This window comes from Phocoena phocoena, chromosome 7, assembly GCF_963924675.1.
Source record: "Phocoena phocoena chromosome 7, mPhoPho1.1, whole genome shotgun sequence".
NCBI classification, from domain to species: domain Eukaryota; kingdom Metazoa; phylum Chordata; class Mammalia; order Artiodactyla; family Phocoenidae; genus Phocoena; species Phocoena phocoena.
In genome coordinates this window covers 48,147,625-48,173,037 of record NC_089225.1, presented here as the reverse complement: position 1 = coordinate 48,173,037, position 25,413 = coordinate 48,147,625, and the positions used below count along the sequence as shown (strand labels likewise).

Below are 25,413 nucleotides of genomic sequence, written 5' to 3'. Positions count from 1 at the left end.
TATTTGCATTGAGGTAGGGGAAAGTCTAACCTGGTATAGACAGTGGTCACACATGATGGATTCTAGCCCTCTAATAGTCATTCTTTAGATATATTGTATTTCATTGAATCTAAGGTGCCATCAGATTTTAGATTCACCATTATTTTATGTACCACTAAAAGAAAAACACTGCCAATTAAACTAGTACACTGTTCTTAAATTTTTTTTATTGAGGCATAATTTATGTATGGTAAAATTTACTTAGTTTAATGTTTAGTGCTGCAAGTTTTGACAAACAAAGGCAGTCATAACACACCATCCCAACCACCATCAAAACTGAAATATAGAAAAATTCCTTACACAATGTATTACTACTTAGTTTTTATATTATATTTACTGAAGTTGAAAGGGATTTTAAATTTGACACATTTAATTGTATTATTTTTGTGCAATCATAAAAAGGAACATATAAACAAAAGAATTAAACATTTTTTTGTTAAACTTATTCATATTCTGAGTCTGATTCTTCTTTTGGACTCAGATTTGTCAGTGACTGTTATTTTACTCAGTCTTGTCCTCTGCAGTCAAGAGCATGGAAGATGATACGGCACTTCTGGAAATATGTTCTACTGTTGCTCCTGGGATTTTCTTTCCAGTTGATTATTGTCTGTTACATAAGTTTTGGTTACCATTTTCTTTTTCTTTCTTTCTTTCTTTCTTTTTTTTTTAAAAAATATTTATTTATTTATTTGGTTGCGCCAGGTCTTAGTTGAGGCAGGCGGGCTCCTTCGTTGCGGCATGTGAACTCTTAGTTGCGGCATGCATGTGGGAACTAGTTCCCTGATAAGGGATTGAACCCAGGCCCCCCACCACCTTGGGAGTGGGGAGTCTTAACCACTGTGCCACCAGGGAAGTCCCCACAGCTACCATTTTCTTATTTGACTAACTCTAGGTTTTGTTTTTTCCTCAACTGAGTATACTGTCACTGGAAGTTAAGCAACTTCTGTTCAAAGTCAGTAGGAACTTTCTCACAAATTGATGCTTGAAGACTGTATGTTAGTCTTGTTGGATGCATTAAGTCATTGGTCTCATCAGCTGTTTGTTACTTTCAAATATCTTCATCTTCTCCAAGAGCTTTGGTAGTTTCTTTTCCTCCTGTTGTTTTGCTTGTTTGGCAGTACCAGATGTGTAGCCGCAACAGTGCACATAATACTCTGGGGTTGATGGCAGCATGGATACCTGGAACCACATGTGGACGTTCCTGCATCATGACTGTCACCTGGCCAACAGCAAGTTTAAGATGCCAATTAGTATAAGACACAACTACAGTTCACACTGGTTAAAAGGTGAAAAAAAGTGTGGATTAGAATTGACAACATAGGGTTTTACGTCGACCATTACACATTTTTATGTGTGAGGAAATTAAGGTACACAATGATTAGTTTAGGGTCATAGAGCTCTTTGGGAGCAAAGCTGAAGCCAGACACTGGGTTTGTGTCTGCTAGTTTGAAGATCTTTTCATAATACCCCTGGGAGAGATGTTTTGATCTAACAGGAGGTTGGTGTGGTAGCAAACGTATTGGCTTGGTGGTCAGACAGATGGGTTGTTTGCATTCTCGTTCTGTGCTTATAAACCTGTGACTCTGGAAGTTATTTGCATTCCCTGTCTCATTTTTTTCTCATCTGAGAAATGGGATGATGATGATACCAACTTCAGAGAATTGTTACAACTAATGAATACTTGCATAAAAAATTTGACATATTTGCTTCTCTTTTTTAGAATTGAAAAAATATTATTCTCCTTTCTCCACACTTTCTTCCTTTGTATGAAATTAAACGTACTGTCCCAAAATGTATGGTTGATAACTCTTGAGACTTCTAAGTGTCTCTCTCATCTTGTGAAATTCTGTGGTCCCCGCAGGTAAATGTTGTGGTATGACAGGAAAGTCCATGAGTTTGACATTGACATGAAATATACACTTGGTAATTCCTTCCTCGAGTCATGGCAGCTTCCTGATTCAATAAGTGACTTTAACATAATACTGTTCAAATGTTTAAAGGATTTTATGTTGTTTTGCTCTCTGTATTTTGTTTTGAATAGTTAAGCACAGATGAACTTTAGAAGTTACAAAACATATTCAAATTTTCACCACCCAGAAATGATTTAGCATTTTAAAATTTTATCATCTTTTTTTAAGACAGAAGATATTACAGATAAAGCTAAAATCCCCTTTAACCACCACTCCTGTTCTAGTCACCTTCTAGAAGTGACCAATACCACATAATGGTGTGTGTATTTCTGATCTAATTTTTATACTTATATAATTATAAGCAATATATTGAATGCTTTTATATTTTACTTAATTGGTGTATGCTTTTCACATATTTCTTTATTTTTCTTTATATTTCTTTTCAAATAACCTTTGTTTAGGATAGTTTTATTTTTTTAAAGCTCCCACTATGAACCACATCTCTGATATCTGAATTCCATTTAGGGACCTGAATAAAATTCAACAATAAGAATTTTGAGCTTTGGTGATTTGGAGAATTATTAATTTTTAAAATCTGTTCATGGCATAGATAACAATAAAAAATTAACTTCAGTGTTAACCATCCAAAAAGTCAAATATTTTGATTTTAGGTGTTTCCTTTAATTGCTTTAAAATTCTAGATTCTGTATTTTCATGACAGTCATAAATACTTCTATATTGCTACAGTCTTCGTCAAAATTTTAATATCTACATCATATTTAGTTGCATTGCTGTGTCATTATTTAACTTACATGGCACATGATTCTTTACATAATTGCTTTTAGATTATTTAACTTGGATTTTTAGAAATCAAGCTTTTTTAAAAACAAATTTTCCTGATAAATATTTGCTCTGGAAATATATGACATTCTTACATTTTTGGAACATTAACTGCTCCCCACCCCAAATTCAATTTTCAAATCTCTTCAGAAAGAAGATCTCGAATCGAATCCATCTCAAATATCAGAAAAGGAAAATATTCCATAGGCAAGCATCCAAAAATATGTTTATTTTCATTAGAAGTATAGGTAACAAAAAACTTATGATTAGAAGGTGACATAGATTTATGTTGAAATCTATAAAAATGAGTAATTCATTTTCCATATCCAAACATATTTTTATCTTTTGTACATGGGACGCTATATCTAGTGATATGAATTTGATTATTTTACTTTTTCTGAGATAACTAAAATTTTCTGAACATCTCAAAGTAAAATGAGATAGATGATTTTTTTTTTTTTTTTTGGCGGTACTCGGGCCTCTCACTGTTGTGGCATCTCCCGTTGCGGAGCACAGGCTCCGGACGCGCACACTCAGCGGCCATGGCTCATGGGCCCAGCCACTCCGTGGCATGTGGGATCTTCCCGCACCGGGGCACGAACCCGTGTCCCCCGCTTCGGCAGGCGGACTCTCAACCACTGCGCCACCAGGGAAGCCCGAGATAGATGATTTTTAATGAAATATTTGGCATTTATTTTAAAGACTCAACTTTTTTGTTAACATTGTTTACTAGAGAGTTTAAGTGAATGTTGCTAGAATTATGTATGATATGATTGTCATGTGAATATATTTATTGCATGAAATTTTGAGCTGAAGTGTGTAAAGGTACCTATGTTTGAAAGTTTGTATATCATGATCAGAGCAACTCATAGTTCTAGAAAGATGCTGACTCGAGGCATTTCAAAAGTAATAAATAATTTTGTGGTATATTTAATTAGAATGATTATGATAATCTTTAATTGGATGAGTTATTCAGATACTTAAAAAATTGTATATATCATTGAAGTTCAATCATATAACAATCTAGGAATATGCTGTGTCTTCTCTATTATAAATACATCAGTACATTACTGTATAAAGTTGATAATAAGTGACAGATCTCTGAATGAAAGAGTTGCAAGTTTGTTTTGCCACTATTTATGTTCTTTAAAGCCCCAAATATGAAATTTACTAATTGATAAAGTCCTTAGTAATTGATAACTTAGAGGTCACAAATGTCATCTTGTCATTTCTCAATACTCTTGAGAATTGGCTATTAATTTTTGAAAGAACAATTCTGTAATTTTGAAGTATTTTACATTTACTTTGGGCAACTAATCCCTTAGAATTTTAGACTACAAAATTAGTTTTATATTAATCTTCTGATCATACGGGTGAAGAATAGGGATCCCCAGCATGACCTTCTCAGGAGCAAGAATTTTGCTGTCTAGGGAAATTTTATTATATAATGTAGGAATAATTCATCATCAGATTTGTTATTTAATAGTAAATATTTATTTCCTTTGTACATGGGTTTTTATACCACATGGTTTATATGAATGTTATTAAACATACCTACCAGAATATTAAAATACATAAACTGCATATATCTTTCAACTTTGTGGTTTCTATAGGAAGGTGGGAGGAGATTGCTGAAGGTTCTTTTCTTGAAATTCATCAAGTGTAAATTTTATTCAGATCCAATTGAAATGATGGAATTTATTCACTATGTCAACAAAACACTGTTTTAGACAAGATGAGAATATGAGCTACTTAATGTATTATTTTTTGAGGATGATGTAGTCTGATGACTAAAGAATTATAAGTATGGTGTAGTGCTGTTCTCTAAAGTAGGTACATTGAGACTATTTAGTGAACATTGTAGAAAGTACTACATTGTTTAGCTATAAAAAGAAACGTTGTTCTTTCTTCTTAAGACTATATGAGTGGGGCAACAAACCAACTATTTCTGGTTGAAACAATTTCACTTAGTGATAGTCTCTTTCTAAGGCGGTGATATAGAAAACACTACACTTTAAAAATCCTGTGGACTTTTGTGCTCTATACTTAACACAAATTAAAAAAAAATGGTAGTATTTTATTGTTTCAATGTATTTAAGTACTTTAAAAATCCTTAACAATAAAGTACGTAAATACTTTAAAGTATTATACTAATCTTTAAATATTGGTTAAACTTACACTGTACTTTGGAAAACTAAACTGAGAACAAGGAAGTAAGTAAATAACATAAGGTCAGAGTAGCTAAAGCATATGTCACGAAGGTTGGGCATTTTTCTCAAAGGGCAGATGGTACTATTTGATTTCAAAAGCAAAAGGCAGATGCTAGAAGTAGTGATTTAGGATTGTGGCGATAGACTGCTACAAGTGTGACACACTAACAGCAAGTTGTGATGACTGAAAGAAAGAGGCAGAAAAACTATTAGAACTAGATTCAAGGACTCTGCAGACCTTACCATGAGGGCCCATCCATATTGGTAAGCCCCTAAAGTGTTACGTAATCCAGCAAGCATAGAGCATCGAAAATAATATTTACCAAGTTAAGAGAGACCATAAGGCATCAAACTAAGGTATTATAAAATGTGCTTTTTATATTTAAGAAGGTTGTAAAACTAATTATAGACTGGGCCAGAAGGAGAACCTAGTTTATTTCCATGAGTATGAGCTGTACAGAGACATTCTTCAACCTAAAGATATTATTTAAAGCTCAAAGACCGCTTAACCACATGGAAATAATAATAAAATTCTCCTAAGCTCTTAGGGTAACAAAGAAGAAATCAAAATAACAGCTATAGACTATTAAGAAAACAATGCTAATATAATAGTAAGCTATATTCAGAAGCAAACACATATGTATTTTCATACTGTATTTTCATTATTAAACTGGAAAGTGTGAGAACATGAAGCAAGAACTTTAACTCATGATGCTAAAACAGAACAAATGAAAGCAGGAGGAAGTAAATGCATAAATAAGTAGGAATTAATGATTTAAGAAACACAGAATTGAAAAACAATGTAGGTGTTTGTGTGTGGTGGGGAGGGTGACACAGCTCTCCTGCAAATTTAATGAAAAGAACAAAAATGTTATAATAGATTCCAAGAGTTTTTAAGTTACATATAATAGATATGGTAGTAGGTTAGAAATTCCAGGTGAAATGGATGACTATCTAGAAAATATGTAAATTTTAAATCAAGAATTAGAGCTGTTGAATCAAACTGTTGTAGAGAAAAATATGAAAAATGTTATCAGAGGGCTATCCTCCAAAAGGCTCTGGGGTTAGTCAGGGAGGCAAGCTTATTTGGTCTTTTAAGGAAGAGATAACAGTCTTTAAAGATTTACAGAGCATAGAAAAAACTATGAAGTTTCTGAGTTTATTTTTATGTAGTGAACACATCTCGACAACATTTTACAAAGAAATCCCACAGAATGAAAGAAACCTCTCTTATGAGTATAGCTGTAAAGATGCAAAATAAAATAATATTTAATAAGATAAATTTATCTGTCACTAAGTATGATTATTACCGGAATTCAAAAATGGCTTACTAGTATAAAGCTATATCTCACACCAATAAATCAAGGGAAAATCATGTTCAAGGTTGCATAGTTTATAAGTGGCAGACCTCCGTGTCAAACTCAGTTTTGTGGTGCAAAAGTTAGCTGGTCATTACCCATCCCTGGGAACTCACTCTTATTTCTCCTTACAAACTGAAATGCTTATCTTAGACTTCTTGGAGGTCATCTCCCTTGCCTTGTCTCCCAGTTTTATCTTCTCTCTCATGCTAAAATAACTCCAAGGCAAGAGGTGCACATCCTTCTGAGCCAGTGAATGTCCTTGACCTCATGGTTGTCCATTCATCCTGTGAATGTTTACTGAGCTCCCGCTCAGGACCAGCCACTGGTGTTAGAATCTAGGGGGACGAAGTTCAGTAAGAGGGCTCCTGACTGGAAAGGTGCCTGGTCTATCAGTACTTCTCCATACTGTAACGAACTGTTTTTGAGAGGATGTGATTTTTTCCTTTTAATGGTCATTTTTATTCTATATTAGAAAATAATACCTATCAGTTCATGAGTTTGATATGTTATTGCTTAAAATAAAAGAAGTTAAATTGAGTAAAATATATAAATAAAACATTAATATTATACTAATATGGTGAAAACCTTGAAAGAAAATAAATATTGGGAAAGATTAGATAGTATAATTGGACAGCTCAGATAGAATAATATTCTTTATGGAAGTGAAGTGTGTGCCTTTATAACTTCTGCTTTATAGATGTATATAGTTATACATAATTATGTCCTCTAAAGAGATAAAGCATTGACTCTGGCCCTTCCGCCACTGAATAGCTCTTCTCAAAAGATGATGTAAAATTAAAAACTTAGAAACCTAGAAATGGAGGGATATAGATTAAACAATATGTATGTTAAGCTAATAGAAAACGTTCTAGTTAATGATGAAATATTAGCTTTATCTCTGAAATCAAGAATGAGTCGAAGATGCCTGTCGTCATCAATACTATATACATCATCAACTTTTTCCCTGAAAGTTCTAGATAGTGCCATTAAATCAGATATGGCAATGAGAGGTATACAAATTTCAAAGGAGTGTACTTTTTTCCCCTACCTTTTTTCTTTCTCCACCCCCCCCCCCTCCTTTGGTAAGTAAGCTATCTAACACCTAAGATAATCAAGGGAAAACATTCAAAACCAATGAAAAGGGTTAGAAAGTTGTCTGGATGTGCAAGTTAATATACATACACCGGTTAGAACCATTAAAATTCAAAACACTGACAGCACCAAATGCTGGCAAGGATATAGAGCAATAGGAACTCTCATTCATTGCTGGTGGGAATGCAAAATAGTACAGCCACTTTGGAAGACAGGTGGGCAGTTTCTTACAACACGAAACATATTCTTAACTATACAATCCAGTCATCACACTCCTTGGTATATATAAGTTTCAAAATGAATTGAAACCTTATATCTACACAAAAACATTCACATTGATTGTTCGTATCAGCTTTATTCATAAATGCCAAAACTTGGAAGCAAACAAGATTTCTTTCAACAGGTGAATGGATAAACAAACTGGTATACCCATACAATGAAACTTTATTCAAGGATGAAAATAAATGAGTTATCAAGCCATGCACAGACATGGAGGAAACTTAAATATAAATTGCTAAGTGAGAGAACCCAGCCTGAAAATACACACTGTATTATTCCAACTACACAACATTCTGAAAAAGGCAAAACAATGGAGACAGAAAAAAAAAAAAATCAGTTGCTAGATGTCAGGGACGGGGGAAGAAGGAATGAATAAGTGGAACATGGGATTTTCAGGGCAGTGAAACTATTCTGTATGATGTAGTAATGATGGAAACATGTCATTAAATTTTTTGAAACCCATTGAACTGTACAACACAAAGAGTGAACCCTAAAGTAAACTACAGACTTTAATTAATAATTATCAGTATTGGTTCATCAGTTGTAACAACTGTACCACACTAATGCAAGATGTAAATAACGGGAATATGGGAGAGGGGAGGGGCACAGCGTATATGAGAACTCTTTGACCTGTCTGATCAATATTTCTATAAACCTAAAATTGTTCTTTATAAAGGTCTTAATTAAAAAATTTAATATGGAAAAATCTGCATCTTTGCCTCTTAACCATTTTAGTGCATCATCATCTTCCAAATCGGTGGAATCTCCGGAGGAGGGGGGAGTAGGAAATGACTCACTGGTGTGAGAAAGAAAGTATTAGAACATTGTTAATATGTAATTTTAAAAGAAACAGAAGTTAATTTTTATTGGTATTTAACACGTGGATAGGCACTGAGGACAACACTCAGTTTGTGGGTCAGAGACTCTGTGTGTGGTGTTGGAGTCATGCTGTGGGAAGAGAAGGTGTGCTCGCTGAGCTGGGGGCCACCTTGCCAGCCTCATGTGGTTATTACCTTTCATATTGCAATTTAAGTATGGGGTTTTGGAGGGCAGGTTATTTTCTGGGTTCTACAAAGAGGGACGGACAAATGGACAAAGAGGTGGACGTTTCTCCCTCTTTTCCAAACCCCTTTTCCATACCTTGATCTTTTCAGGAAAGCACTCTTTTGGGTATGGAAGTGGGGCCTAACTTAAGATCCTGTGTTTTTGTGCCTGGTGCTTCTTGGAGCTCTTGGCAGAAACTTGCAGCAGTAGGAGCTTCTTTAATTCCATTCTTTGAGGACACTTGGACTGTGGAGTTGAGTTTATGCTGCCTCAGTTAGAAATCTGTTTGCTCATAAAACTAAATATTAGTAGAGGTCAGGATCCCAGTAGTATATGGGGTGGGGAGGTGTGGCGATAGTTTTTTAATTGTTCGGGGATCGCTTTCCATGCGATTACTTTTCAGTTTTAGTGATCATGGTGCATGTCTCCTGATCCTTTGGATATTACCCTTCCTCCCTCCTTTTTTTTTTTTTTGCGGTACGCAGGCCTCTCACTGTTGTGGCCTCTCCCGTTGCGGAGCACAGGCTCCGGACGCGCAGGCTCAGCGGCCATGGCTCACGGGCCCAGCCGTTCCGCGCCACGTGGGATCTTCCTGGACTGGGGCACGAACCCGTGTCCCTTGCATCGGCAGGCGGACTCTCAACCACTGCGCCACCAGGGAATCCCTTTCCTCCCTTCTTCAAGATAAAGTTTATCATGGGGAACGAATCCCCCTCCCTACAATATTGCAACCTTTAGTCATTGATTGAAGTGGCTATTTCTGTTCTTCAGAAAGGGATGGATCATTTAGCACTATTATATTGTCTGATTATTGTTTGATTTTGGACAATATCTATCATATCTTCCCTTAATAATTTCTCTGTTTGCTTTCCTTTCTCCTTTCCTTCCTGACTCTCTTATTTTAAGTTTGAGTTTGATTTTTAAATATTCCCAACTTGTTGATAGTAAATGTAACTGGATGTTTCTCAAGAGAATTGTAGAGACTTTTCAAAATACTTATATATCAAAATACTGGTATTTCGAGAATGAAACCTGTTAGTATTAAAATAAAACTATTTCAGAATTTTACTTTAATTTGTTGCAAGTTTCCCATAGCCTACATCCCTGAACATATTCGTGCTCTAACGCCCTCCCTCATGTCATCTGGTGGACCTTACTTGGAAAGTAAGTCAGTGTTGTCGGGTGAATGGTGCAGAGGAAGCTGAGCATACACCCTCCTCTTGACTTCAATAACCCCCATCCCTTGCCTTTTCCTGCTGTGCTGACCCAAGTGAACTCAGTCTTTCCACATTTAAATCATTCCCTGCCCCCACGTTTATTGCTGGCAGATGCTCCCACGTGTTTGCATGCGTGAATTGTTAGAGCTTAGCCTTCGATGTAGAGGTACATGTTTGGTCTGTGGGATTTATGTTGGATATTCCTTTTTATTAGACGATACTTTATGGAATTATCATGAGTGTTCCCCACATGCCAGGTACTGTGCTGAGCACTGCGAGGTCTACAAAAATACAAGTCTTTTACTTTTTTTTTTTTTTTTAGATTCTTAACTTTAATTTCCCCACAGATATGCTTTTCTTTTTTGATTGGATGGTTAATGTCATCCATTTGTGAATGTTAATCTCCTGTTATTTAGTTGCTAAACTCTGTATTGCTAGATTCTAAGCTCAAATGAACTTTCACACTTACTTCAAGTGTAACTACAAAGAATCAGGAAAATACATTATTATTATGTTCTTTTTAATTTTCCTTTTGAATGCTCAAGAAATAAAATGTGGTTCAGATGACTAGCAGTGTCTGTGGGAGTTTATACTGTAGCCCAATCTCCCTTCAGCCTCTAGAGCCCATTTTTTTTGTTAGAAATGTATTGCGTGTTCACAGATAATGGAAATAAATGTGTCATTTATTTGTCCAGTTTCCTTCTCCTGTCATGGATATTTTTACTTTAAAATGGCATGGAGAAAGGAACAAGTCAAAAATTATGTGGCCGTCTGGAAATAAATGTCCATTCTATAACATTTTTTTGATTAACATAGGTAAACTTCACATTAATTGGATGTACAGTTCCAGGAACTTTGGCTTATGCACAGATTCATGAAAACTCTGCCACAGTCAGGACACAGAACAGTTCTGTCCTTCCAGAGAAACTCTTCTTTGTAGTTACATCCTCCCCCATCACTGACCCTTGGTGACCACTGATCTGTCTTTCGCTATAGTTTGACTTTTTAAGAATGTCATAAAAATGGAATCATAAACTTTTGAGACCATCTGCTTTCACTTAACATACTGCCTTTGAGATTCATTCACTATTTATGTGTATCAGTAGTTCTTTTTTTATTACTTAGTGTAGTATTACATAGTATGGATGTACTACAGTGTGTTTATCCATTCACCCATTGAATGCCATTTGGGTTGCTTCCAGTTATGAGTCATTATGAGTAGAACATTCACATACAGGTTTTTGTGTAAGCACTAAGTTTTCATTTCTCTGTGTCTAAGAAAGTGATTGCTGGGTCATGCGGTAAGTGTGTGTTTAACTTCATGAGAAACTTCCAAACCATTTTCCAGAGTGACTCTACCATTTTGCATTCTACCAACAATGCATCAGTTTTGTTTGCTTTGCATCCTCATCAACACTTGGTATTGTCCATATCTATTTTAGCCATTCTAATAGGTGTGTAGTGATCTCATTTTTTTTTTTTTTTTTGCGATATGTGGGCCTCTCACTATTCTGGCCTCTCCCATTGTGGAGCACAGGCTCCAGACAGGCAGGGTCAGCAGCCATGGCTCACTGGCCCAGCCACTCCTTGGCATGTGGGATCTTCCCGGACTGGGACACGAACCCATGTCCCCTGCATCGGCAGGCGGACTCTCAACCACTGTGCCACCAGGGAAGCCCTCATTTTGTTTTTAATCTACATTTCCCTAGTGGTGCTAGGTGTTGATAGACCTTCTGGTGTACTTATTTGCCTTTTGTTGATCCTCTTTAGTGAACTGTCTGTTTAAGCCCTTTGTTGATTTTTTAAACAGGCTTATTTGTTTTCTTATTGTTGAATATTCAGTTATTTATATATTCTGGATATAAATTCTTTGTCTAATGTGAGTTGCAGATATTTTCTCCCTGACTATAGTTTGTCCTTTCATTCTCTTAAGGGTGTATTTTATAGGTCAAAAATTTCTTATTTCAATAAGGTCCAATTTGTCAATTTTTTTCTTTTATGGATTGTTCCTTGGTGTCTTATCTAAGAAGTTGTTGCCTAACCCCAGATCATGAAGATATTCTCCTGTGTATGTTTTGTAAGCCTTAACTTTGTAATTAGAGCTATTATTTACCCTGAGTTAAGTTTTGTTTGTAATTAGAGCTTTCCTTTGTAATTAGAGCTATTATTTACCCTGAGTTAAGTTTTGTTAAAGGTATAGAGTTTTTTGTTTGTTTGTTTGTTTTTTTTTTTTTCTTTTTTGCGGCATGCGGGCCCCTCACTGTTGTGGCCTCTCCCGCTGCGGAGCACAGGCTCCGGACGCGCAGGCCCAGCGGCCACGGCTCACGGACGCAGCCGCTCCGCGGCACGTGGGATCCTCCCGGACCAGGGCACGAACCCGTGTCCCCTGCATCGGCAGGCGGACTCCCAACCACTGCGCCACCAGGGAAGCCCTGTTTGTTTGTTTTTTAGCATACATATGTCCAATTGTTCAAACATCATTTGTTGAAAAGACTATCCTCTGTCTATTGAATTTTAACCTATGTCAAAAATAAGTTCTTTATATTTGTGTGACTTTCTTTCTAGGCTCTCTATTGTGTTTTGTTGATCTATGTGTCTATCCATTTGTCAATACCACACTGTTTTGATTAGCTTTATAGTAAGATTGAAATCGAGTAGTATGGGTTCTCTAGCTTTCTCTTCTTTTTCAAATTGTTTCTATTCTCAGTCCTTTGCCTTCCTATGTATTTTACAATCAGCTTGTCTATAGCTGCAAAAATTCTGCTGGAGGATTTTTTTTTTTTGAATTTTATTTATTTTCTTATATAGCAGGCTCTTATTAGTTATCCATTTTATACATATTAGTGTATATTGCCAATCTGCTGGAGTTTTGACTGGAATTGTGTTAAATATATGGATCAATTTGGGAAGAATGGACCTTTTTACTGTGTTGAGTCTTCTAATCCATGAACATTGTATGCCTCTCCATTTAGTTAGGTCTTCTCTGATTTCTTTTATCAGTGTCATGTAGGTTTCAGAATATAGATTCTGTATACATTTTGATGAAGTTATATCCACATAGTTCACTTTTGTGGTATTTTAAATTTTTTCTTGGCTATTATGTAGAAATATTTTTGATTTTTATGAGAGGAAATTTTTTTTAACAACTTTATTGGAGTATAATTGCTTTACAATGGTGTGTTAGTTTCTGCTTTATAACAAACTGAATCAGTTATACATATACATATATCCCCATATCCCCTCCCTCTTGCGTCTCCCTCCCACCCTCCCTATCCCACCCCTCTAGGTGGTCACAAAGCACCAAGCTGATCTCCCTGTGCTATGCAGCTGCTTCCCACTAGCTATCTATTTTACGTTTGGTAGTGTATATATGTCCATGCCACTCTCTCACTTTGTTACGCTTACCCTTCCCCCTCCCCATATCCTCAAGTCCATTCTCTAGTAGGTCTGTGTCTTTACTTTATTCCCGTCTTGCCCATAGGTTCTTCATGACCTTTTTTTTTTTTTTAGATTTCACATATATGTGTTAGCATACGGTATTTGTTTTTCTCTATGAAAGGAACTTTTAAAAGATATTTTACTTTTTATTTCTGTGCATTAAGAGACCACTTTCCTGCTCCTTGACTCTGAACTACTGGGCTTCTCTTTGCATCTGTTGTCTGCTTCTGAGTTTTGGGCTGCCTTGAGTCCTGGCTGGGGTATACTGAAGGGAAAGAAATGGTTAATTCATCACCAGTTCAGTGGTACTTTGAATTCTGGTCTTCTTCAGTCCACTTGCTCCAGTTTACTCTGGGTCCTCAGATTGTTGCTTCATGCATTCCATCTAAGCTTTATATCTGTATTCTATTCGAGAGACAGGGTAGTGTGTGCTTACCTCATCTTTCCTGCACCTAGAACCAAGAACAATCTCTTTTGCAGTGACTGTAACTAAGTCTTTCTAATCACATATCAAATTTTGTTTGTTGGGCTTCCCTGGTGGCACAGTGGTTAAGAATCCACCTGCCAATGCAGGGGACACGGGTTCGAGCCCTGGCCGGGAAGATCCCACATGCCACGGAGCGACTAAGCCCAAGTGCCACAACTACTAAAGCCTGTGCTCCTACAGCCCATGCTCTGCAACAAGAGAAGCCATTGCAATGAGAAGCCCGCACACCATAACTAAGAGTAGCTTCCGCTCACCACAACTAGAGAAAGCCCGCGTGCAGCAATGAAGACCGAATGCAGCCAAAAATAAATAAAATAAAATTTTTAAAAAGGATAGAAATTTATTTTAAAAAATTTTGTTTGTTATTATCAGGCAATCCACATATGTGTTGAGATCTTGTAACATTTCTCCCTTGTCTACTCCCTGTCAGGAAAATTACAGTACAACTCTTTTCTCAACTCTGAATACCCAACTCCTATTTATAGTCTTAAAGTATTTATTAAAGGAAAATAATAATTTTTGGTTTGAGTAATTGGAGTTGAATATGTGATGTCAGAGTAACATATTTATGACAATTTTCCTTAAAGAAGAGAAGTCATGAAAAATTATGTTTGAGCTATTTAAGACTGATTCTGCTGCCAGCCTTGGCAAACTTTAGAGAGGATTGGAGAATTGATATTTAAAAAACAAATCTGTGTGTATGAAACAAATTGTGGGAAATCTGTTACACATTTAAAATTTTTATACAAATGATGATGAGATGTAGAGGCGGGTATTTTAAAGAGGGAATAAACTTCCTTAATTTGCCTAGGAGTCTCAGATTTTGTTTTTTTATTCACTGCTGATTTATCCACTCAGAAATTCTGTAGTGAGAGCCTTGACAATTTTTGTGTTGAAATTAGGGCAAATACATTTTCTTTTAAATTTGTTGACCACTTCCGTGTTTAAAGTTTGCTTTAGGTATACTAAGCACAAGCCAATATAACCATAGATTTCTGACCTTATCTCCAGTAATAACTGATCCTTTCAATGTAAATTTTAATAATTCTGTAGCCAAGCATAATCATTTAGTAGTAAAATTATGTAGTTTCAGTTTCAATCTGGTTTCCCCAGAAATGGAAACTACTTAGTAACATTTGTATCTGTTAGAAGACCTCTTGCTTGGCGAAAAGGGTAACAAAAGAGAGGTCACGGGCTTCCCTGGTGACGCAGTGGTTGAGAGTCCGCCTGCCGATGCAGGGAACACGTGTTCGTGCCCCGGTCCGGGAAGATCCCACATGCCGCGGAGCGGCTGGGCCCGTGAGCCATGGCCGCTGAGCCTGCGTGTCCGGATCCTGTGCTCCGCAACGGGAAAGGCCACAACAGTGAGAGGCCCGCGTGCCGCAAAAAACAAAACAAACAAACAAAAAAAAAGGTCACTTGTTTCGTAGAGGAAGAAGGTACTCACTGGCTTTTTCAAAAGTGGGCACAGTGTCCTCCATATTCCCTCCCGTTTTTCTTGGAAGAAAAATGTATCTTAGTTTAAAAAAATATAATCAGAGTGTCTTGAAAACACAAGCTGACAAAATATTTCAGTTATGCTTCATTTTGATGAAGGATAGACATCCGAAGGGAGGAAGGGGAAGATGGTCATGATGAAATGAAAGAGCATAAACTCCGGGATCAGAAAGATTCCACCGAGGATTTATTTGGACATTTTTGTCTCTCAGGTGAGCTCATGAAGGTTTCAGACTGATAAGAAGTTGCTGCAGGAAGAGGCAGCAAGATCATGGGGGATGATGTTCTGTGCCCCTGGCTGGGGCAGGGTCTACCAGATGTCTCTCCCTGTGGACAACCCCCCCCCCCCCCCCCCCCCCCCCCCGCCCCCAACCCCAGCCAGGCCAGGAATTCCAGGAAGTCCTTTCCTCTTCAATGTCCCAGTGCCCTCCATACGAAAGCTTAACATCATGCCTACTTTAAAGGAGGGATGAGTAAAGGAATTCCGTTGTTTAGCTCAAGGCCTGCATTGAAGCATTTGGAACTGAGAGACAGTAAACTGTTAACTGACACAGCATCTGTTGTGAGGGATTATGCCAACATATCAAATCTAGAAATTATGCAGAATGTGAACTTGGGTACTCATTTGGCCTTGCATGCAATTTTCTGTCTTCTGAAGGAATGAATTATAAAACTTATGACAACTGAAATCATACCAATGGTATATGAAAGACTTGCTGAACTTTGATCATAACATCCCTTAAATCTTCTGGAAGCTGTTGAGTTTGCATCAGCTGGTCTCAAGTTAATCGTGGTTGTCTTGTTTGTCGAGGGTGTTTCGGGCTGTAGTTTAAGGGTAGAAGTTTGCGGGTCCATCTTTCCCCCTCTGATACCCCTTATCACCCCCTCTCCCAGCTTGCCTGGCAGATTTCAGCCAGCAGGGACCCAGCATTGCCTAGCTTGGTAATGCCTGCACATGAAAGGACTTTCAGTTACATTGATATTTTACCTGTGACTGATGACATCAGCAAAATTCCTAGAAGCAATGCCTCATTTTCCTTCTAGCCTTGTGAATAGCATTGACTTTTAGAACGTTTATGGGCAATTCTAGATGTGAAAGGATTTCAATTAATTTTTTTTCCGTCAGACAGTTTTATTAACTAAACACCTTCTCTTCTTTTTGGAAGGCCAGCAACTCCATCTGTCATCACACACCATAAAATTTTATGAGATTGGTTACCTGGGCAGAAACCCAACCTCTTTTTAAGGTTTTAATTAATTATAATAAGTTTATGTTACTATTACTTTATTAGAAATATCCATTCTAGAAAGCTAGAAGATATTAATAAGCAAAAGTAAGGTAAAGTGACATTCTCTTACCCAGAGATTATCTTTATTTACCCTTCAAGGTGTAGAATTCAAAATCTGTTCATGCCCATACACATTTGTTTTTACCCAAATGAAATGCTGTTCATGCTGGTTTATCAACTGCTTTTTTTTTTTTTCCTGTTAATGCTCTTCACCTTTCCATGTCAATACATTTTCATTTTATGTATTACCCAGTCCATTCTCACATTGGCTCAGTTGCCTCTAACACATTTATAGGTACTTTGTTCTAATTAGGATCTACTCTGGGGCTTTGCTGTGCATCTGGTTATGTCCTGTAAACTTCTAAAGTCATGACGTTGACTTTTGAAAGGACCAGGCCATTTGTCCTACAAAATATTGCATTTTCTGGATTTTTCTGTTGTTTCCTTGTGGTGGTGTTAGCTTGTTCTTAAATCCCTCTATATGGGACAGTTAGATCTAGGCAACATGGACTGAAGTTAAATGGTGTTTGACTAGAATATACTGTAGATGGCATCATATATTTCATAACATGTCACATCAGGAGGCACAAGCTCAGGCTCAATTTTCTTAGAGTGCAGACCTAGAGAGAGTTAATTTAGCTGGGAGGTGGTAATTGGGCAATTTATCCACTCCAGGTACAAGAAGGGTTTGGAAGGTATTTGCATGGTAAGTTTAATAAAATACAGTGAGTCAATGGAAATGATGAGTAGTAAAATACCATGAAGAAATTTAAGTGGCATTCAATTCACTTTAATTTGCTAAACCCTGAGGGAATTGCATATTTTTATCAGAAGTAAAAAATATCCTTTTTCTATCTGTGTATGTGTATAATATGCATAATATTCCTCTTCTGTTGAAGACTTTTCGGTGTGTATCCTTTTAGCCTTGTGAGTGCTTCAAAGTACTGTGTCACTTTAAAAAAAAATTAAAGTTCTCCTTTTAGCATGCTGTTATAAAGGAGTAACTTTAAAAGAAGCATCTAGGGTAGTTTCCCTTTCAAAATAAACATATTTGATTACTTGATATGTGGAAGCAACTTTTCCCTAGAGATGAAGATGAGAAGAGTCCTAGAAGGAAGTGGGCTTAGTGAAGACTGGTAACTGTGATAAGTATTTCTCACAATTCACTTTTGTTTGTATTGGCTCTTGCTGTTGGCATTGACTTAGGAGGCTCAAAAATTCATATCCTTGGCTTTTCTGAACAATACCAGGTCTTAAATACTAGTACTCGTTGGGTGGGGAAAGGATTTGTGAGTTTAACAATGTCTTTTGCTTTTATGTATAAATGGTATTGACTTAAGAAGAAAACACTAGAGCAACCCAAGGCAGGGAGGGTGGAGAAAGGGGTGGGGTGCAAGGGGATGTATTTGAACCATCACACTTTGTGTAGGGAGATGAAGTTCCCTTGTGATTCCTGGGGAGTTTAAGTACCTGTGCCGTGTATGTACTGAGCCCCACTTAGTCCTATTCTTTCTCCTCCCTTCGTCTCTGACTGCATTGTTCAGGGGTGTGCCCCTGACTCAACAATGGAATTTGCCAAATGGTATGAAGTTTGCTGGATCATCACTGTGCCTGAAGTAAAGGGTCACTGAAATGTCAGAATTCTAAGTATGGCACTGTACGATTTTTAAGGACGTCTGCATTTCCCTCACCTGATTTTTGTCTTCCCTACCCACCTCACCCCATGCCCTCCCCCAAATCACCTTAAATGAACTTGTATCTGTATACTTCTGAAAATCCTTACCAGGACTGCCCCCAGGTGTAAGATGCCTCTCAAACTCGAAGACATTCCTTCTACTCTTCATACGTAGCATTTAGATGAGTGCAATTTTCTTTTATCTTACATCTATGGAATGATTTAGGTACCACTATGGCCAGGATACAGATGAGAAGGCTGTGGCTCAACTTCAGTTTTGAGGTTTGGATTTTTCCTTTTAAGCAGTTGGCACATTAAAAAGGCAGACAATTCTTTTGCTTAACAAAGAGTTCTGCTGTTACTTCCTTCAAATTCATTCTTCCTCTTCTAAGTATACGTGGCCTGGTGATTATAAATAGAAAACCATATGATTTGGGGGGCCTAACTATGATTGAGTAATTAAATAACTTATGTAAAAGTTGTTTAACTATCATGTAAAACTTTTCATAATATGAATTTTGAAACCCACACACACACAAATCTTTAATTTGTAATTGAAAACTGCCTTTATAATGAATGACCCTAATGATGTTCATACTTCGTGCTTTATAAAGGAAAATACTTACGGTCTTATTGATTTTTCTGATGAGTAAAATGGTACTAACCTCAGCCTGCTATAAATAGGCACTGTACTTGGTTTTGAATTGCTGAATGGTTTGTCGTACAAATGTCTTTCTTATTCTGTGAAATACTAGGATTCTTTTTTCCTTTTTATTTCTCATCACATGTACACCCATTAATATTGGAAGGGAATTTCACGTAGAACTTAACATGGAAGCTATAAAAACAAAAATCTGTCAAAGTACAGCATGTTTCCTGGTCACTAGTGATTTGAGTCATAAGGATCCATGCAAAAACAAAGAATTAATTAGGGTCAAACATTATCATAAAAGTCTCTCATTTGTTTTCCTCTAGAATTTTCTGGCAAAATAAAATGTATGTCAAAATTACGCAAAAATACTTGAAATTAAGTCTTGTTAGCTAAAATATATCACATTTGTAAAAGATTCAGTTTTGATAGTGCTGGAAATCTAAGATGGTATAAATCCCTTCTTTCTTAGTTTTATATTTTAAAGAAAAGGCCAAAACCTTTCTTTTATAAACCACTATCATGTAGCAGGGTTTTGTTCCAGCTGAAAAAAATTTTCTGTTTATTTCTACAATATAAATAGTATGCGAGTCACCCCAGAAAGGGATATACTGGGTATTTCAGAGACCTGAATCATAATCTACTTGGGGGTAGGTCTGGCTCACAAGGGTAAATTTAAGAGTTTCTGCCCTTTGCTGCTGGGGTGGGGGGCGCGTCTAGGAGCATATTATCTCTGGACTGCTTTTGGAATTAAGGGGCACAAGATAAAGTTGGTGATTCTTTTTACCCTAGGCTGAGTAGTGATCCCTGATTGGAAATTCAGTGGAGTTTCGTGGTAAGAATGTTTATGGGTGGGAACTACAGGGTGTGTCTTCCCATGGAACGTCCACTCCAAGGAGAGGTCTGGAGTATTGTAGGCCATGGAAGGGATTAACCCTGGGGTGGGGCAGCAGTAGGTCACTTAATCTTCCCCGATACTGATTTTCGGGCAGGAGTTTTTGAAGGGTAGGATCTTCACAGATAAAGAGTATGTGCTTAAAAGTGTTCTCTCCATATACACAGCATTAGTAAAAAAAAAAAAACGAATGTTTCAAAACTTTAAGTATTCCTAGAAGTCTTATTGAGCCAAAAGAACTTTTAAGTGACTTGAAAAGGGAATTTTCCCCCCCTTATGGCATCTAGTGCTTGTTAAGGTACTTTACATATGCAATTTTAATACATAGTGTTTAGCAGTGTTTCTGTGTGGTTGGTACTGAGCTATTTGAATGTTGAGGAAACTGAGGCCCAAGGTCACATAGTGAGTAAAGGAGCCTGAATTCGGCCCTAGGTATTAACTTGTGTTATGTTTCTTAGTCATGATGCTTTGTAAAAAGCTGACCATTTTCAGTTATGAGATAACCAAGACCCTAACTCTTCTTTCAGGAGCAAATGGGAAATTGGTTTGGGAAGTGGATCTACTCCTTACTTAAGACAGCCTCTCTTATGCGTTTATCAAAGGAGGATTTGGATTAAAAAAATAAAATAATTGAGCACTTATATATATTTTGTCCCCACTGTGCAACCCGCTTCAGTGCCTGCAGCCTACAGGCAGAAGCCGGGCAATGGTTCTGAGCCAGTTTGCTCCAGCATGGGACACTGTGTGAGGCCCAGGGGGATGGGCCTGCCATAAATCCAAACCCATGCATAGCACTTATCTTTTTAAATATCTTAATACAAATGTGTAGTATCAGTTTTCAGTTTCAGAGCATAAAAGAAAACCTAGCTGTTTTAAATAGAAGAGAAGGGAATGATATTGATAAAAGTGTTGGCAGTTAAGAGCAGCAGGACCTAGGCTAGGCCTTTAGGTGTGTTAATGCCTTTTATCTGGCCTGGCAGGGGCACTGCTGCTTCTGCTACAGTCAGGAAGGTGGAGAAGCTGCCCTTAGAGTATCGCTGTGATGCAGAAAGAAAAAAAAAAGTGTCCCATCCATGCTTTGTTTTTTTATACCCATGAGATTAGTTACTGGACAAAGGAGTGCTGTGGCAGCAAAACCCAGCGTCTCACAACCTTGCTTAGCTCACTTTCTTCTTCCTAATCTTGTGCCTGCATATCTAATTTGTAGACCCGTGGTTGCAAGGGAGCCTGGAAAAAGAAACGTGTAGGGTTTTGGCCTCTGTCATACAGGAAGGTACACAGGAAGGACATTGGTATGGACGTTGAGCTCCATCCTATATCCTATATCCATCCTACCATTAATACCATTAAAAAAGAATCATGGCGATGGAGGAGACCTGGCTTTGTTTTCCATGACCACATTTCCTGACCTTCCTCACCTCTGACCCTCATTAAAATATCACCTTGGGCCTTTCTGGTCCTATGTCCTGTGGAAGATTTTCCAATCTTTCCAGTGTTTTGAGGGAGTACATATATAGTTGACAAGATTTTTTCTTCTAACAATAATTTAATTTCTGAGAAACTGCCATCATGATATGTTAGCAGCTTCTAGATATAATCTGTTTGCTGTTAGGATGAGTGTTCCTTTTTTTTGCTTCCAGTTTTATTGAGATACAGTTGACATATAGCACTTTATAAGTTTAAGGTCTACAGCGTAATGGTGTGACTTACATACATCACGAAATGATGACCACCGTAAGTTTAGTGAGCATCCAGTAATCTCATTTAAAAAACAGTTTTTTCCTTGTGGTGATTTGGGATTTGATCACTTGGGATTTGATCTCAACTTTCATATATAACATAGAGCAGTCTTAATTATACTGATTATACTGTACATCACATCCCTAGTACTTTTTTATTGTATAACTGGAAGTTTGTACCTTTTGACCACCTTCATTCTGCCCCTCCCCCCCCGCCTCTGGTAACCACAAAGATTTTTTTTTTAACCATGCCATTCGGGAATTTTTTGGTGAATACATACTTTTAAAATAAATATTTGATTAATATGTGCAGTTATACTTTTTTTAAAAACATTTTTAGGAGGTTGGATATTATAGCAAATGGAGCAAGGGATGCTGGAGCTAAACTCTAGTTCTTAATCCCAAAGTACCAGAAAAAAGTAGTTAGTGATATAACTCTGGGAGAGTATTCGGCAGAGTACTTTTTCAAAGGTAAGCTGCAGAGAATAAAGTGTGTGTGTACAATATAAACTTATGTATTTATATATACCTTATTTCTGGATGGAAAGTAATTTAGATGTGGATTTTCCCGGAGATTTCTGATGGGAGTTATCTTTTGGAGAGCACATTATAAGGCAATAGTTCAAGTTATGCAAAAGTGTGGAAAGGAAGGAAGTTATTTCTAAGCTAAAATTGTGTCTTTTGGCATTGTTTTTAGTTCAGGTGCCTAAAACTGTCAAAAGCTGAATTGGCTTCTAGAGAGAAGTAGTGTCCTCCAAAACTTTCCCTCAGTGACCGTTGCTGTGTTATGTAAACCATGTTTCCTTTTCTGGAGGTCCTTGTGTAGTCTTTCCAGTTTTTTATTTACTGATCTTCTTAAAAGTTTTTATGCTTAGTGAGCAAATATAAGATACCAGTTTCTAAGCTAAGAGAAAAAATTGAGGAAGGAGTCTTTGGTTCATGTTTAATTATAGAGAATTTGTATTCATATTTTTATCTTGATATTTGTATTTTTATCGCCTTCATCTGTTTCCTCTCAATGCATTTGAGTATAAGAAAAAAAAGAAAAAAAGCACAACTGGTAAGCTAAAAAAACCAGCTGGCTGTTTTGGAAGTGTTCATGGTTATGTAATTGGCCCAATATGTATAAAACGTCCATCAACTTAAGGGCAGGAAAGTAAGTAGTAATCTTAGCTGAGCATTATCCAGTTACACTCAATTATTACTTATTTTGGAAAACGTCCTGTAAAAGGGGTAATTGCAGAGAGAATATCTGCAATTACAATCTAGATTTTGATGTGAGAAATAGGCTTGCTGATTATAGGTTTTCAGGTAGGTATTTAAGTAGTAATTAAATTAATCTTCTCACCTATTCTGAAATCTGAATAGAAATAATACAATGCTAAAAATATAGAGACTTTTGAGAATTAAGGGATTGGCTAAGTATTCAGCTGTACCCTCTGAACCTCTCTACTCAGGGATAAACACGTTACACACCTCCCTCTGCTTGTCCATGTTATTCATGCCCTTCAAGAACATGGTGTTTCCTTTGAAAGAGAGTCATTCTCCTAAGCACAGAGGTAATACCAATACTAGCTTTTCCCTGTGCCCTGTTTTTGCTTTATATTCTATACTCTTGCCAGAGGGGATGTAAAAAATCAAGAATCTTACTGCCTTAGAGATTGATACCAATTCTCACTACTTTGGAGATTGATACTGTCTGGCCAAACACTCTTGGCCATGTAAACCATGTTTTCTTTTCTGGAGTTCCTTGTGTAGTCTTTCCATCTTTTTTCTTTACTTATCTTCTTAAAAGTTTTTATGCTTAGTTAGTAAAATAATAAGATACCAGTTTATAAGTTAACAGAAAAATAGCTGCCCTTCCCCTGCCGTTTTTTCTCAGTCGCTCTAAACTGTCATCATGATCTCTATTAAGATGGAGTATTTGACTCATCCAGTACCCTATCTTAATGTTTTGTGTGTGTGTTTTTTTTAATTTAAAAAAAAAAACAAAAGCCCCCTCTCTTGTGGTCCTGCCAACTATCTATCTTGTTGCTACTGGAATTAGCATACCTCTGAAATGATAAAGTCAGAAATTTCACTCACTCTACAGATTCTTTTTAAATTTTTATTCATTTGTTTATTTATTTTTGGCTGCATTGGGTCTTCATTGCTGCGCACGAGCTTTCTCTAGTTGTGAGCGGGGGCTACCCTTCGTTGTGGTGTGTGGGCCTCTCACTGCAGTGGCTTCTCTGTTGTTGTGGAGCACGGACTCTAGGTGCGTGGGCTTCAGTAGTTGTGGCTCGCAGGCTCAGTAGTTGTGGCTCGCAGGCTTGGTAGCTGTGGCGCACGGGCTTAGTTGCTCCGTGGCATGTGGGATCTTCCTGGACCAGGGCTCGAACCCGTGTCCCCTGCATTGGCAGGCGGATTCTTTTTTTTTTTTTTTGGGGTACGTGGGCCCCTCACTGTCGTGGCCTCTCCCGCTGCAGAGCACAGGCTCTGGACACGCAGACTTCGCGGCCATGGCTCACAGGCCCAGCCGCTCCGGGGCACGAACCCGCGTCCCCTGCATCAGCAGGTGGACTCTCAACCACTGCACCACCAGGGAAGCCCGGCAGGCGGATTCTTAACCACTGCGCCACCAGGGAAGTCCTCTACAGAGTCTTATCCTCCTCTCTTTCCTACTAAAGCCATTCTACTACTCTTTACATCTCTTCTTATATGTTTTTAGTTATCTGGCTTCTTATGCATTTATTTCTTTGTTCTGTCTAACCTCCCAGGTCAGTCATTTAAACTGCCTTCAATAGCCAGCTCAGTTTCAAGTTTTCTTTTCTCCCTAGACAAACTTTGGCTCAACATGCCACCAACCGTAAACCTGAATCAGCCGAAATTATAATATCCCTCTTTTCAGTCCTCCAGCTAGTGGGTGCTACTGGAGGGAGAAAGTGGGCCTGGATAACCTGGTGGCAGATTCTCTGCATATATCTCATGTAATTTTCTGAACCTCCATGGAAGTTACTGTTATCTTTTTCTACATTTAAAAAAAAAAGAAAAAAAGAAGAAGAAGAAGATGCCAAGTTGATTTGAATCCAGGCCTTCTGATGCATGATAGTTCAATAGATGCAGTAGTTCCAAATGTCACATCTGCACATCAATCTTTCTTGGGGAAGAAAGTCTCTCTTCCCCTGATTGTCAAAAAAGACTCCTGGGCTTCACTATGGGTCAGCTTTAAGCCATGATCTTCATAGCAATTCCTATGACCAGAGTAATGCCAGCCTCCAGTTGGTTTGGGCTTGAATTATTGTCAATCGCAGTAGTAAGGTTGTGAGATTTTTGCCGCTTCTTTTAGGCCATTAGGGCCCACTTATGTGGCTAGCTTATGGAAATCACCACCCCCTAGTCACCAGAACTGCTAAACTGTACAAGAAGTATGAAATAGATATTGAGGAAGCAACTGACAAGAGTCTATTATGGTGGCTGTTATTTTTATTCCCTATAACGAAAGGGCTTCTTACACTTTCAAATTCTAATAGTTTATTTCAGATTTTGTTACAGAAATTAAGACTAAATCATAAGAGAGGAACATCTGAAATCAATAATAGAACAATTTTGTGGGGTTTACTTTCTCCAGAAGCCTCATATGGGTCTAGGGAAAGTTTTTTTTTTTAAATTAATTTATTTATTTTTATTTTTGGTTGCCTTGGGTCTTTGTTGCTGCGCGCGGGCTTTTTCTAGTTGCGGCGAGTGGGAGCTACTCTTTGTTGCGGTGCGTG

At 37.5% G+C, this 25,413-nt stretch overlaps 1 protein-coding gene and 1 non-coding gene across 2 annotated transcripts in view; one reads left to right on the top strand and one right to left on the bottom strand.

Moving 5' to 3' along the window:
- COBLL1 (cordon-bleu WH2 repeat protein like 1) overlaps positions 1–25,413 on the top strand; it is a 163,067-nt gene that overhangs the window by 35,199 nt on the left and 102,455 nt on the right. Inside the window, exon 6 of the mRNA XM_065880142.1 lies at positions 17,330–17,352. Within this exon, the coding sequence (XP_065736214.1) occupies positions 17,330–17,352 (23 nt within the window). The remainder of the gene's footprint in view (positions 1–17,329; positions 17,353–25,413) is intronic.
- On the bottom strand, positions 20,579–20,710 carry LOC136126163 (small nucleolar RNA SNORA42/SNORA80 family). Its single transcript, XR_010656059.1, has one exon. It is a non-coding gene; the product is annotated as a small nucleolar RNA SNORA42/SNORA80 family (small nucleolar RNA).